Genomic DNA, 16,401 nt, shown 5'->3' with positions numbered 1-16,401 from the left:
ACTTCATGGAGCAAAACCTTGCTTTTATTTAATAACATTTTCTTAATTCAAACAAACCACCTGCAACTAGCAATGTAAGTTTAGAAGACATGCATTGCTTTCAAAGTCGGAAATTGAGGAAGTATCGCCAAGTAAAAGGGTTGGTTAAAAATGCCCTGTGCTATGCTTTACATTATAAGTAACAACGGCAATCAGCTAGCTGGAACAGAAGTAATGGCCTGACTAGCCAATAGACATGACGTGCACAACTAATTATATTTATCATTATTAGAATTCCATCATTATTTATTTTATAGCCTCCCTTAGACTTGATTGACTAATGATGCTTTAATCAAACAAAACAAAGACAAACCTTTTGAGTGAGGAGTGCTTGAACAACCTGATTAGCCACCTTCAAGCAAGAGAGAGCAGAGAGAGAGAGGAGATAAACAAAAGAGAGACCTTGCATAAACAATACACTCAAAGAAAAGTTAAGACAATGTTCAGTCAGCATGTCATGATAAAGACATCTTTGTCTTTCAGGCTTGTTGTACAACGCTTGTGTGAAGATGCAGAGACATTTACCTCCCCGGTGTTTTAATTTCCCCCCATGATGAAATCGGGGAGGGGACTGTAGATCTGTCTCCCTTCGTTTGTTTGTACTATAGTCACACGCGATATCTCAGACAGCATTGGGATGATTTTGACTGAATTTAGGTGCGTGATGCGTCCTGCTATAGAGATCTGGCATTTACAAAAGTACACGGATTGGCCAAATGCGGGAGCGATAGTAATTAACTGAAATTAGTTAGTCGCACTCAATATCTCAATTGGCCCAAGGGGGAGCTGCATCATTCATGGGGGACAACAAGTTCACTGTTGCCTTGTTGTTGTTTGTTTGTTTCAAGGGCCCTAGTTGTTACTTTCATTACATATATTTAAAGCTTATACTATCATCTACATCTCTACAGTTGATTGTGTGTGTGTGTTTAGGACAGCCAGTGGAATGTTGTAGATGGTAAATCCCCACACGCCACTCATTAAGTTCTGATACAGTACAATTGCGTATTAAGCCATGGCTAAAATCTAGTGATTGTTGATCGGGAAAAGAGCGATAAAATAGATGCCAGAAGATTAAAATCAAATCCAATTTTATTTGTCACATGCGCTGAATACAACAGGTGTAGGTAGACCTTACAGTGAAATACTTACATGCCCTTAAAACTTATTAAAGCGCTGTAGGTTAAGAAAAAAAAGTGTTGAACAAAAAATAGATAAGTAGAAAATATAAGTAACTAATAATTAAACAGCAGCAGTAAAATAACAATAGCGAGGCAATATACAGGGGCTATCGGTACAGAGTCAATGTGCTGGGGGTCACCGGTTACCGCTTTCTGTGTGATAGCAGAGAGAACAGTCCATGGCTTGGGTGGCTGGAGACTTTTTAGGACCTTCCTCTGACACCGCCTGGTATAGAGGTCACGGATGGCAGGAAGCTTGACCCCCAGTGATGTACTGGGCTGTACGCACTACCCTCTGTAGTGCCTTGCGGTCGGAGGCCGAGCAGTTGCCATACCAGGCAGTGATGCAACCAGTCAGGATGTTCTCGATGGTGCAGCTGTAGAACCTTTTAAGGATCCGAGGACCCATGCCAAATCTTTTCAGTTTCCTGAGGGGAAATAGGCTTTGTCGTGCCCTCTTCACTACTGTAGTGTGTTTGGACCGTGATAGTTTGTTAGTGAGGTGGACACCAAGGAACTTGAAACTGTCAACCTGCTCCACTGCGCCCTGTCGATGAGAATGGGGGCGTGCTCGGGACTCCTTTTCCTGTAGTCCACAATCATTTCCTTTGTCTTGATCACGTTGAGGGAGAGGTTGTTGTCCTGGCACCACACGGCCTCCCAATAGGCTGTCTCATCGTTGTTGGTGATCAGGCCTACCACTGTTGTGTCATCGGCAAACTTGATGATGGTTTTGGAGTCGTGCTTAGCCACACAGTCATGAGTGAATAGGGAGTACAGGAGGGGACTGAGCGTGCACCCCTGAGGGGCCCCCGTGTTGAGAATGACCATGTCGGATGTGTTGTTACCTACCCTTACCACCTGGGGGCGGCCCGTCAGGAAGTCCAGGATCCAGTTGCAGAGGGAGGTGTTTAGTCCCAGGGTCCTTAGCTTTGTGATGAGCTTTGAGGGCACACGGTGTTGAACGCTGATTTGTAATCAATGAATAGCATTCTCATATAGGTGTTCCTTTTGTCCAGGTGGGAAAGGGCAGTGTGGAGTGCAATAGAGATCATCTGCGTCATCTGTGGATCTGTTTGGGCGGTATGCAAATTGGAGTGGGTCTAGAGTTTCTGGGATAATGGTGATGATGTGAGCCATTACCAGCCTTTCAAAGCACTTCATGGCTATAGACGTGAGTGCTACGGGTCAGTAGTCATTTAGGCAGGTTACCTATGTGTTCTTGGGCACAGGGACTATGGTGGTCTGCTTGAAACCTGTTGGTATTACACTCAGTCAGGGACAGTTTGAAAATGTCAGTGAAGACACTTGCTAATTGGTCAGCACATGCTCGGAGTACAGCCTGTTGAAAGGTCTTACTCACATCGGCTATGGAGAGCGTGATTACACAGTCGTCCGGAACAGCTGAAGTTCTCATGTATGCTTCAGTGTTACTTGCCACGAAGCAAGCATAGACGTTTTTTAGCTCGTCTGGTAGGCTCGTGTTGCTGGGCAGCTTGTGGCTGTGCTTCCCTTTGTAGTCTGTAACAGTTTGCAAGCCCTGCCACATCCGACGAGCGTCGGAGCTGGCATAGTACGATTCAATCTTAGGCTTGTATTGACGCTTTGCCTGTTTGATGGTTCGTCGGAGGGCCTAGCGGGATTTCTTATATTCTTCTGGGGTTATCCTTTCGCTCCGAGCAGATGTTGCCTGTAATCCACGGCTTCTGATTGGGGTATGTACGTACAGTCACTGTGGGGACGACATCATCGATGCACTTATTGATGAAGCCAGTGACTGATGTGGTGTACTCCTCAATGCCATTGGAAGAATCCAGGAACACATTCCAGTCTGTGCTAGCAAAACTGTCCTGTAGCTTAGCATCTGCTTCATTTGACCACACTCTTATTGACTGAGTTACTGGTGCTTCCTGCTTTAATTTTTGCTTGTAAGTGACGATAGACGATAGAATTATGGTCAGACTGGCCAAATGGAAGGCGAGGGAGAGCTTTGTACACGTCTCTGTTTGTGGCATAAAGGTGGTCTAGAGTTTTTTTCCCCTCTGGTTGCACATTTACCATGCTTATGGAAATAAGGTAAAATTGATTTGAGTTTCCCTGCATTAAAGTTTCCAACCACAAGGAGCTCCGCCTCTGGATGAGCATTTTTCCTGTTTGCTATTGGCCGTTTACAGCTCATTGAGTGTGGTCTTAGTGCAAGCATCTGTTTGTGGTGGTATATAGACAGCTATGAAAATTTCACTGTCTTGGTAAATAGTGTGGTCAACAGCTTATCATGAGATACTCTACCTCAGGCAAGAAAAACCTTGAGACTTCCTTAGATTTCATGCACCAGCTGTTGTTTATAAATATACATCGACCGCCACCCCTTGTCTTACCAGAGGCCGCTGTTCTATCCTGACGAAAAAGCTTAAAATGTATGTACAGTATGTTATTCATGTTGTTGTTCGGCCAACTCTACCATTATGCTTGTTTACACTGAGCTGCGCTGGGGTCGGACAGCATGACTGTGTAGATCGAGACACTTTAGAGATCCTATTTTTGCCACACTAACAATTGAAATAAATGTCTTTAAAAATGGAAGGCAATTGTGATGAGGCAAGATCAGGTGGTACCATTCTAGCCAATGAGAGGGCAGATACGTGTGTGAACAACCACAACGGTTCTTGCTATCCTGGATCCTTAGGTTGTCCCTACCCCACTGAAGTTTACATTTAAAATGGTTAGGGTAGGGTTTAGGGAAGCAACATCCCAAAGATCCTGGATAGCACTAAGAGGCACAACTCCAATATAGAGTATTTCTTTCTCAAAGTTGCCGTGATGTCACGTGTCCTACTTATATCAGTACACAACCTAATAACCTAAGATTTACAAAATGTATATTCGATCAAATAAGCCTCAAGTAGCAAGTAACCAATTACATTTTTTGTTGACCAATTTCAACACTCTCATTGACCTCCTTGCAAAAACTCCTCGCTTGGTGAGCGCAAAAAAAACACCTGCTGGGGAAGACAGATTTTGGGCCGAGTTTGCTTCGCCCCTTTCTCTCTGATGTATCTCAATCCAGGGATGAGTGATGCGATGTACTCCAAATTGTCATATTATCCCCGATGTTATAACGATTACACAACTGGTAGTTTTTCCAAAAAGCTGCCCTTTTTGTCCTCATTCTAGGTAGCAGAAGCATAGAGAATGATAGAAGCATCTAGTCGTCAAAAGGCTATATTAACATGGGCAGCACCATCGAGGGCTTCTGCCATTTTATTGTAGTCAACTGGGTGCGACTTCCAACTACATTGACTGATCCCCACCCTGGTGACCCTGTTGGAATCATGTCCAACAGGATCATCAGGAGGTATCAGCCAATCGTGAAGAAAATTGACTACTTCAAAATGGAGATAGCCTCAATGGCGCTGCCCATGGTGTCACAGATGCTATAATGGCACAGATACAAAGATGAGTCCTCTATATATCTCTATGAGCAGAAACGACCTCAGCCATTTTGAAATGGCACTAGAACGTGTGTTGAACAACAAAGGATATTCAGCCAATCAGGCTCCGTGCAGACTACATCGTCACGCTATGGAAATGTCCAAATAAAAGTACAGAGTGGTTTATGGCTTAGTATATGTCAAACTCTCCCAAAACTATGGATGCTCAATAATCACATCGACGGCCCTGTAGTGGAGCAGGTCGAGAGCTTCAATTTCCTCTGTGTCCACATTACTAAGGACCTTTCATGGTATGAACACAGTCATGAAGAGGGAAGAACAATGCCTCTCCTCCTCAGGAGGGTGAAACGATTTGGCATGGGCCTTCAGATCCTCAAAAAGTTCCACAACTGCACCAATGAGAACATCTTGACTGTCTTACCGACCATAGGACGCTACAGAGGGTAGTACGTAAGGCCCAGTAAGTACATCACTGGGGCCGAGCTCTCTGCCATCCAGGGCCTCTATACCAGGCGTTGTGAGAGGAAGGACCTAAAAGTTGTCAAAGACTCCATTTCTATCTGCTATCGCACGGCTAACAGTACCGGAACCAAAAGGATTCTAAACCGCTTCTATCCCCAAGCCATAAGACTGCTTAACAGTTCATCAAATGGCTACCCTGACTATTTGCATTGACCCCATTTTTATTGGCACTGACTCTCTTGCACCGGCTCTATGCACGCTCACTGGACTCTACCCTCACACACATGCACCTACATACGCTCACACACACAAAACACACAAGCAAATTGATGCCACACACTCACACTCAGTGGTACAAAAAGTACCCAATTGTCATATGTGGGTAAAAGTAAAGATACCTTTTAATATAAAAGTATTTGGTTTTAAATATACTTAAGTATCAAAGTAAGCATAACTGCAAAAATATACTTATGTATCAAAGTATGAATAATTTCTAATTGATTCTAAAAATGTATGGAGTAAAAAGTACATTGTTCTTTAAGAATGTAGTGAAGTGAAAGTAAAAGTTGTCAAATATATAAATAGTAAAGTACAGATACCCCCCAAAACTACTTACTTAAGTACTTTACACCACTACACACACTCACACATAGAAACACTTTCGTCCGGGTTAGGGAGGGCTTGGCCGGTAGGGATAACCTTGTCTCATCGTGCACTAGTGACTCCTGTGGCGGGCCGGGCGCAGTACACGCTAACCAAGGTCGCCAGGTGCACGGTGTTTCCTCCGACACATTGGTGCGGCTGGTTTTCCGGGTTGGATGCCCGCTGTGTTAAGAAGCAGTGTGGCTTGGTTGGGTTGTGTTTCGGGGGACGCATGGCTTTTGACCTTCGTCTCTCCCGTGCCCGTACGGGAGTTGTAGCGATGAGACAAGATCGTAACTACTAACAATCAGATACCACGAAATTGGGGAGAAAAGGGGATACATTTTTTTTTAAATCTCACGCTGGCTCCACTGTGTATTGATCTACACTGTCATGCTGGCCGACCCTAGTGCAGCTACCTAACTGGGAGAGTAGTTTGCACATTTGTTACTCCTGGTTTGATATTTTTATCCTCTTTTACACTGTTTCAAATCTGTCTGTTTAAACTGCTGTACTTCTTATAATTAAAACAAACTTTTACATGAAAATCTCAAATCTTTTCAATAACGTTTTAATGTGAGAGGCCCTCCGTCCTCTTCCTCAAAGCTAGATTATTATTTTTCTGGGGATACATTTATTTTATGGTAGCATTGAATATGAATTAAGGTAACAGAATATCATGAAAGGCTTACATTTATATAATTGTGCAATTATGTTGTTTAGTTTCAGAGATCATTCAACATTTTTGCATTTTCTAGTGTGATGTTGAATGCATGACATATTGCCAACTGTGTGAGCTGGTAGGGGGCAGAGATGCTGTAGAAATGTGACTTGGGATTTAAGATCATTCCAGAAGATAGTGGTGCTTTTGGAGGGCACTTTGAAAGGTGATGATTTGCTACTCATGACAAAGATGAGCTGGTCAAGAGTTGCGTCACAGCTATCACATGGCATAATTTTATCTAATGAGTTACGCTAACCTTATGTAATATCAATAAGAGCTGAAGGATGGGAGGAAGGTTGGAAATGGATGTACAGCAGTAATCTGTAAACAGAAATTTGAACACAGACAGATTATTCTTTGTCTGAAAGACAATTGCGCCTCCCCCTAACATACCATGCTGGCTCAGATCATTTCTTTCACATTGTCCATTTCAGCAGATCCTGAAACTATGGTAGATGAGTACCCAGGCTAGCTCAGACACAATACAACTAGATTACAACTAGATTCAGTCGCAGATCTATTTCTTTCTTTAGCGGATGGTCTGGGGGCTGGAACATAATTAAGCAATAAGGCCCGAGGGGGTGTGGTATATGGACAATATACCACGGCTAAGGGCTGTTCTTATTCACAAAGCAACGCATAGAGCCTGGATACAGCCCTTAGCCATGGTATATTGCCCATATACCACAAACCCCTGAAGTGCCTTTTTGCTATTATAAAGTAATTAGATCAGTAGAAATACATGTTTTGTCATACCTGTGGTATACCACGGCTGTCAGCCAATCTACATTCAGGGTTCGACCCACCCAGTTTATAATAACAAATAATTTGTCGACTGCAAATTGACTGCAAGAAGCAAACAGATATGTTTGACTAAAACATAATACTTTCAAACATTGCTTATATTTTTTATACAATCACGTGTCTCTTTATTATACGTGGGAATAGTAGGGAGCATATTTCTTAAATTAAAATCACTTGGAGCTCATTCCCTTGTGTCCAACAAAAATAGAAAATATATGCACATACAGTGCATTCGCAAACAGTGCATTTTCCACATTTTGTTAGATTACAGCCTTATTCTAAAATTGATAAAATAGTTTTTCTCCCCTCATCAATCTAGACACAATATCCCATGATGACAAAGCAAAAACTAGGTTTTAGAAATGTTTGCAAATTTGTTAAAATTAAACTGAAAAAATCCCATTTACATAGGTATTCAGACCCTTTACCCAGTACTTTGTTGAAGCACCTTTGGCAGCAATTACAGCCTCGAGTCTTCTTGGTTATGAAAAATAAGCTTGACACACCTGTATTTGAGGAGTTTTTCCCATTCTTCTCTGCAGATCCTCTCACGCTCTGTCAGGTTGGAGGGGGAGCGTTGCTGCACAGCTATTTTAAGGTCTCTACAGAGATGTTCGATCAGATTCAAATCTGAGCTTTGGCTGGGCCACTCAAGGACATTCAGAGACTTTTCCTGAAGCCACTCCTGAGTTGTCTTGGCTGTGTGCTTAGGGTTGTTGTCCTGTTGGAAGGTGAACCTTCACCCCAGTCTGAGGAACAAGTTTTGTTCAAGGATCTCTCTGTACTTTGCTTTGTTCACCTTTGCCTCGATCCTGACAAGTTTCCCAGTCCCTGCCACTTAAAAACATACCCACATCGTGATCACCACCGTGCTTCACCGTAGGGATGGTGCCAGGTTTCCTCCAGACGTGACGCATGTCATTCAGGCCGAAGAGTTCAATCTTGCTTTTATCAGACCAGAGAATCTTGTTTCTCATGGTCTGAGAGTCTTTAGGTGCTTTTGGCAACCTCCAAGCAGGCTGTCATGTACCTTTTACTGAGGAGTGGCTTCCGTCAGTAAAGGCCTGATTGATGGACTGCTGCAGAGATGGTTGTCCTTCTGGAAGGTTCTCCCATCTCCACAGAGCAACACTGGAGCTCTGTCAGAGTGACCATCGGGTTCTTGGTCACCTACCTGACCAAGGGCCTTCTCCCTCGATTGATCAGTTTGACCAGCGGCCAGCTCTAGGAAGAATCTTTGGTGGTTCCAAACCTCTTCCATTTTGGGGACCTTCAATGCTGCAGAAATGTTTTTTTACCCTTCCCCAGATCTGTGCCTCAACACAATCCTGTCCCCTGAGCTCTCCAGACAATTCCTTCGACCTCATGGCTTTGTTTTTGCTCTGATATGCACTACCAATTTAGGGACTTTTATATAAACAGGTGTGTGCCTTTTCAAATCATGTCCAATCAATTCATTTACCACAGGTGGACTCCAAACAAGTGGTAGAAACATCAAGGATGATCAATGGAAACAGGATGCACCTGAGCTCAATTTCGAGTCTCATAGTAAACAGTCTGACTCCTTATGTAAATAAGGTATCTGTTTTTTTTTTCACTTTGTCAATATTTTTAATTTATTTTTATTTTACTAGGCAAGTCAGTTAAGAACAAATTCTTATTTTCAATGACGGCCTAGGAACAGTGGGTTACTGCCTGTTCAGGGGCAGAACGACAGATTTGTACCTTGTCAGCTCGGGGATTCGAACTTGCAACCTTATCGGTTACTAGTTGTGCCACTAGAGATCCTGGTTTGAGTCGGTTACTAGTCCAACGCTCTAACAACTAGGCTACCCTGCCGCCCCTAGTATGGGGTTTTGTGTGTAGATTTCATTTTTTAAATGTTTTTTTAAAGCCTCCTCAATTTTGTGGTATCCAATTAGTAGTTAGTCTTGTCCCATCGCTATAGTTCTCATACAAACTCGGGAGAGGCGAAGGTCGAGAGTCATGCGTCCTCTGAAACACAACCCAGCCAAGCCGCAATGCTTCTTGACACAATGCACGCTTAACCCGGAAACAAGCTGCAGCAATGTGTCGGAGGAAACACCGTACACCTGGCAACCGTGTCAGCGGGCACTGTGCCCGGCCTGCTACAGGAGTTGTTAGTGCGCAATGGGACAAGAACATCCCTGCCGCCCAAACCCTCCCCTAACCTGGACGACGCTGGGCCAATTGTGCGCCACTCCATGGGTCTCCTGGTCGCGGCTGGCTGAGACAGAGCCTGGACTCAAACCACTGTGATGCAGTGCCTTTAGATGAGTCATTCACTTGGAAGTCTTGTGTGTAGATTTCTGAGGAGTTTTTTTATTTAATCAATTTTAGAACAAGGTTGTAACGTAACAAAATGTGGAAAAAGTAAAGGTCTGAATACTTTCCTAAGGCACTTTATATATATACAGTGGGGAGAACAAGTATTTGATACACTGCTGATTTTGCAGGTTTTCCTACTTACAAAGCATGTAGAGGTCTGTAAGTTTTATCGTAGGTACACTTCAACTGTGAGAGACGGAATCTAAAACAAAAATCCAGAAAATCACGTCGTATGATTTTTAAGTAATTAATTTGCATTTTATTGCATGACACAAGTATTTGATACATCAGAAAAGCATAACTTAATATTTGGTACAGAAACCTTTGTTTGCAATTACAGAGATCATACGTTTCCTGTAGTTCTTGACCAGGTTTGCACACACTGCAGCAGGGATTTTGGCCCACTCCTCCATACAGACCTTCTCCAGATCCTTCAGGTTTCGGGGCTGTCGCTGGGCAATACGGACTTCAGCTCCCTCCAAAGATTTTCTATTGGGTTCAGGCCTGGAGACTGGCTAGGCCACTCCAGGACCTGGAGATGCTTCTTACGGTGCCACTCCTTAGTTGCCCTGGCTGTGCGTTTCGGGTCGTTGTCATGTTGGAAAACCCAGCCACGACCCATCTTCAATGCTCTTACTGAGGGAAGGAGGAGGTTGTTGGCCAAGATCTCGCGATACATGGCCCCATCCTCTCCTCAATACGGTGCAGTCATCCTGTCCCCTTTGCAGAAAAGCATCCCCAAAGAATGATGTTTCCACCTCCATGCTTCACGGTTGGGATGGTGTCTTGGGGTTGTACTCATCCTTCTTCTTCCTCCAAACATGGCGAGTGGAGTTCAGACCAAAAAGCTATTTTTTTGTCTCATCAGACCACATGACCTTCTCCCATTCCTCCTCTGGATCATCCCGATGGTCATTAGCAAACTTCAGACAGGCCTGAACATGCGCTGGCTTGAGCAGGGGGACCTTGCGTGCGCTGCAGGATTTTAATCCATGACGGTGTGTGTGTTACTAATGGTTTACTTTGAGGCTGTGGTCCCAGCTCTCTTCAGGTCATTGACCAGGTCCTGCTGTGTAGTTCTGGGCTGATCCCTCACCTTCCTCGTGATCATTGATGCCCCACGAGGTGAGATCTTGCATGGAGCCCCAGACCGAGGGTTTTTTATTTTTTATTTTTTTTATTTCACCTTTATTTAACCAGGTAGGCTAGTTGAGAACAGGTTCTCATTTGCAACTGCGACCTGGCCAAGATAAAGCATAGCAGTGTGAACAGACAACACAGAGTTACACATGGAGTAAACAATTAACAAGTCAATAACACAGTAGAGAAAAAAAAGGGGAGTCTATATACAATGTGTGCAAAAGGCATGAGGAGGTAGGCGAATAATTACAATATTGCAGATTAACACTGGAGTGATAAATGATCAGATGATCATGTACAGGTAGAGATATTGGTGTGCAAAAGAGCAGAAAAGTAAATAAATAAAAACTGTGGGGATGAGGTAGGTGAAAATGGGTGGGCTATTTACCAATAGATTATGTACAGCTGCAGCGATCGGTTAGCTGCTCAGATAGCTGATGTTTGAAGTTGGTGAGGGAGATAAAAGTCTCCAACTTCAGCGATTTTGCAATTCGTTCCAGTCACAGGCAGCAGAGTACTGGAACGAAAGGCGGCCGAATGATGTGTTGGCTTTAGGGATGATCAATGAGATACACCTGCTGGAGCGCGTGCTACGGATGGGTGTTGCCATCGTGACCAGTGAGCTGAGATAAGGCGGAGCTTTGCCTAGCATGGCCTTGTAGATGACCTGGAGCCAGTGGGTCTGGCGACGAATATGTAGCGAGGGCCAGCCGACTAGAGCATACAAGTCGCAGTGGTGGGTAGTATAAGGTGCTTTAGTGACAAAACGGATGGCACTGTGATAAACTGCATCCAGTTTGCTGAGAAGAGTGTTGGAAGCAATTTTGTAGATGACATCGCCGAAGTCGAGGATCGGTAGGATAGTCAGTTTTACTAGGGTAAGCTTGGCAGCGTGAGTGAAGGAGGCTTTGTTGCGGAATAGAAAGCCGACTCTTGATTTGATTTTCGATTGGAGATGTTTGATATGGGTCTGGAAGGAGAGTTTGCAGTCTAGCCAGACACCTAGGTACTTATAGGTGTCCACATATTCAAGGTCGGAACCATCCAGTGTGGTGATGCTAGTCGGGCAAGCGGGTGCAGGCAGCGATCGGTTGAAAAGCATGCATTTGGTTTTACTAGCATTTAAGAGCAGTTGGAGGCCACGGAAGGAGTGTTGTATGGCATTGAAGCTCGATTGGAGGTTAGATAGCACAGTGTCCAATGACGGGCCGAAAGTGTACAGAATGGTGTCGTCTGCGTAGAGGTGGATCAGGGAATCGCCCGCAGCAAGAGCAACATCATTGATATACACAGAGAAAAGAGTTGTCCCGAGAATTGAACCCTGTGGCACCCCCATAGAGACTGCCAGAGGACAAGGCTGGGATGGGCTACCGGACAACCATTTTCTAATAATTGCGCCAACAGTTGTTGCCTTCTCACCAAGCTGCTTGCCTATTGTCCTGTAGCCCATCCCAGCCTTGTGCAGGTCTACAATTTTATACCTGATGTCCTTACACAGCTCTCTGGCCTTGGCCATTGTGGAGAGGTTGGAATCTGTTTGATTGAGTGTGTGGACAGGTGTCTTTTATACAGGTAACGAGTTCAAACAGGTGCAGTTAATACAGGTAATGAGTGGAGAACACGGGGGATTCTTAAAGAAAAACTAACAGGTCTGTGAGAGCCATAATTCTTACTGGTTGGTCGGTGATCAAATACTTATGTCATGCAATAACATGCAAATTAATTACTTAAAAAGTCATACAATGTGATTTGATTTAGATTCCGTCTCTCACAGTTAAAGTGTACCTATGATAAAAAAATAATAGACCTCTACATGCTTTGTAAGTAGGAAAACCTGCAAAATCGGCAGTGTATCAAATACTTGTTTTCCCCACTGTATATATTGTTTTGCCCAGAAGACTTGGGGGGCCAGATAAAACCACCCAAATTCGGCCCGCAGACAGTTGGGGAACCCTGTAGTACAGCTTGGCTTGACATGACATGTTATGAATTAACCAATATAGTTGAGGTGGTTGTTCCATTTCTATTCAATAGAAAATATAGCCCTTAATATGGGTCTCCCAAGTGGCGCAGCGGTCTACGGCACTGCATCTCAGTGCTAGAGGCGTCACTACAGACCCTGGTTCAACTCCAGGCTGTATCACAACCGGATGCGATTGGGAGTCCCACAACTGGCCCAGCATCGTCCGGGATAGGATTTGGCCGGGGTAGGCAGTCATTGTAAATAGGAATTTGTTCTTAAACATGCCTAGTTAAATAAACAAATAAATATAGCTATCATGACAAATCTGATGTCATCATGACAAAAAGCACCCTGAGAGATTGCCTGAGTTTGGAACATTAGTTTTTGATGGGATTTTTTGGCAGAGTGAATTACTCTCACTACAGTTGTGTTGAAACATTTTGTCTTCTACCTGAATACTTAAAATTCAAGAGGGCAGCAATTGCCATGGTAACTGCCTCATTAGGAAGCCTCTTCAAAAATGGAGAGGGAGATGGAGAGACAATCAGCCCGTTGTAATGGAGGAGAGGAGGAAAGGAGCACACTCAACCCACACTAGCTCACTCCTGGCCAGTCTCTGAGCAGGAGGAGAGGTCTCATCCCTTAGAACACCCATGCTTAAATCTCATTAGATTCAAACCCTGTATAACTACACTCTATACTTTGTGGATGTTTCTGTAAGGAAACTACAGGAATTCCTAGTCCTTTCCAGACCGTATCAAGGATTTCAGCTTAGAGTAAACCAAGTGAACTGTGTGTCTGTGAGAGATAGAGAAATACACACCTCATCCAGACAACGTTCATACTGCTTCCTCTGGTTGTCGTTCTCCATCATCAAGGCAGAGTTCTCCACCTGTAATAGTAAACACCTCCAGATAAACTGAATATGTACACAAAAAACACCTTCACATGTGTCCATATTCTAAATATAAATCTGTGAACAATTCCACTCTTCCAGATAAAGATACCACGTGTATACAACGTATAAACATTGTATCTTGATTGAGCTGAAGGTAACCCAGGTGCTTCTTAACATGGTCATGCCATGAGATTTTACTTCTAACCAAATTATTATTTTTTTCACCTTTATTTAACCAGGTAGGCAAGTTGAGAACAAGTTCTCATTTACAATTGGCCAAGATAATGCAAAGCAGTTCGACACATACAACGACACAGAGTTACACATGGAGTAAAACAAACATACAGTCAATAATACAGTATAAACAAGTCTATATACGATGTGAGCAAATGAGGTGAGATAAGGGAGGTAAAGGCAAAAAAAGTCCATGGTGGAAAAGAAAATACAATGTAGCAAGTAAAACAATGGAATGGTAGATTTGCAATGGAAGAATGTGCAAAGTAGAAATAAAAATAATGGGGTGCAAAGGAGCAAAATTAATTAATTAATTAAATACAGTAGGGAAAGAGGTAGTTGTTTGGGCTAAATTATAGGTGGGCTATGTACAGGTGCAGTAATTTGTGAGCTGCTCTGACAGTTGGTGCTTAAAGCTAGAGAGGGAGATAAGTGTTTCCAGTTTCAGAGATTTCTGTAGTTTGTTTCAGTCATTGGCAGCAGAGAACTGGAAGGAGAGGCGGCCAAAGAAAGAATTGGTTTTGGGGGTGACTAGAGAGATATACCTGCTGGAGCGTGTGCTACAGGTGGGAGATGCTAAGGTGACCAGCGAGCTGAGATAAGGGGGGACTGTACCTAGCAGGGTCTTGTAGATGACATGGAGCCAGTGGGTTTGGAGCCAGTGGGTTTGGCGACGAGTATGAAGCGAGGGCCAGCCAACGAGAGCGTACAGGTCGCAATGGTGGGTAGTATATAGGGCTTTGGTGACAAAACGGATTGCACTGTGATAGACTGCATCCAATTTGTTGAGTAGGGTATTGGAGGCTATTTTGTAAATGACATCGCCAAAGTCGAGGATTGGTAGGATGGTCAGTTTTACAAGGGTATGTTTGGCAGCATGAGTGAAGGATGCTTTGTTGCGAAATAGGAAGCCAATTCTAGATTTGACTTTGGATTGGAGATGTTTGATATGGGTCTGGAAGGAGTGTTTACAGTCTAACCAGACACCTAAGTATTTGTAGTTGTCCACATATTCTAAGTCAGAGCCGTCCAGAGTAGTGATGTTGGACAGGCGGGTAGGTGCAGGTAGCGATCGGTTGAAGAGAATGCATTTAGTTTTACTTGTATTTAAGAGCAATTGGAGGCCACGGAAGGAGAGTTGTATGGCATTGAAGCTTGCCTGGAGGGTTGTTAACACAGTGTCCAAAGAAGCGCCAGAATACAGAATGGTGTCGTCTGCGTAGAGGTGGATCAGAGACTCACCAGCAGCAAGAGCGGCCTCATTGATGTATACAGAGAAGAGAGTCGGTCCAAGAATTGAACCCTGTGGCACCCCCATAGAGACTGCCAGAGGTTTGGACAGCAGACCCTCCGATTTGACACACTGAACTCTATCAGAGAAGTAGTTGGTGAACCAGGCGAGGCAATCATTTGAGAAACCAAGGCTGTCGAGTCTGCCGATGAGGATGTGGTGATTGACAGAGTCGAAAGCCTTGGCCAGATCAATGAATACGGCTGCACAATAATGTTTCTTATCGATGGCGGTTAAGATATCGTTTAGGACCTTGAGCGTGGCTGAGGTGCACCCATGACCAGCTCTGAAACCAGATTGCATTGCAGAGAAGGTATAGTGAGATTCAAAATGGTCGGTGATCTGTTTGTTGACTTGGCTTTCGAAGACCTTAGAAAGGCATGGTAGGATAGATATAGGTCTGTAGCAGTTTGGGTCAAGAGTGTCCCCCCCCTTTGAAGAGGGGGATGGCCGCAGCTGCTTTCCAATCTTTGGGGATCTCAGACGACACGAAAGAGAGGTTGAACAGGCTAGTAATAGGGGTGGCAACAATTTCGGCAGATAATTTTAGAAAGAAAGGGTCCAGATTGTCTAGCCCAGCTGATTTGTAGGGGTCCAGATTTTGCAGCTCTTTCAGAACATCAGCTGAACGGATTTGGGAGAAGGAGAAATGGGGGAGGCTTGGGCGAGTTGCTGTGGGGGGTGCATTGCTGTTGACCGGGGTAGGAGTAGCCAGATGGAAAGCATGGCCAGCCGTAGAAAAATGCTTATTGAAATTCTCAATTATGGTGGATTTATCAGTGGTGACAGTGTTTCCTATCTTCAGTGCAGTGGGCAGCTGGGAGGAGGTGTTCTTATTCTCCATGGACTTTACAGTGTACAGACAAAGTTATGGTAGGATGTGAATACAGTGGAGGTAAACCTAGGTATTGAGTGATGAAGAGAGAGATATTGTCTCTAGAAACATCATTGAAACCAGGAGATGTCATTGCATGTGTGGGTGGTGGAACTAATAGTTTGGATAAGGTATAGTGAGCAGGACGAGAGGCTCTACAGTGAAATAAGCCAATAAACACTAACCAGAACAGCAATGGACAAGACATATTGACATTAAGGAGAGGCATCCTTAGTCGAGTGATCAAAAGGGTCCAGTGAGTGGAGAGGTTGGTTGGGGGTCACGGCGATTTAGACAGCTAGCCAGGCCATCGGGAGCAAGCTAGCATAGGATGGAGGTCTGTTATTT

General features: G+C 44.0%; 1 protein-coding gene across 1 annotated transcript in view; it reads right to left on the bottom strand.

Annotated features, from left to right (window-relative positions):
• The window catches only part of LOC118386465 (nck-associated protein 5-like), a 101,442-nt gene that overhangs the window by 38,569 nt on the left and 46,472 nt on the right, over window positions 1-16,401 (bottom strand). The window contains exons 5-6 of the mRNA XM_035774196.2: window positions 13,580-13,648; window positions 353-391 (exon numbers count right to left, since the gene is read on the bottom strand). Coding sequence (XP_035630089.2) covers window positions 353-391; window positions 13,580-13,648 — 108 coding nt within the window. The remainder of the gene's footprint in view (window positions 1-352; window positions 392-13,579; window positions 13,649-16,401) is intronic.

Source organism: Oncorhynchus keta, chromosome 7 (genome assembly GCF_023373465.1).
Source record: "Oncorhynchus keta strain PuntledgeMale-10-30-2019 chromosome 7, Oket_V2, whole genome shotgun sequence".
Classification (NCBI taxonomy): domain Eukaryota; kingdom Metazoa; phylum Chordata; class Actinopteri; order Salmoniformes; family Salmonidae; genus Oncorhynchus; species Oncorhynchus keta.
This window is presented reverse-complemented; position numbering and strand designations above follow the sequence as displayed.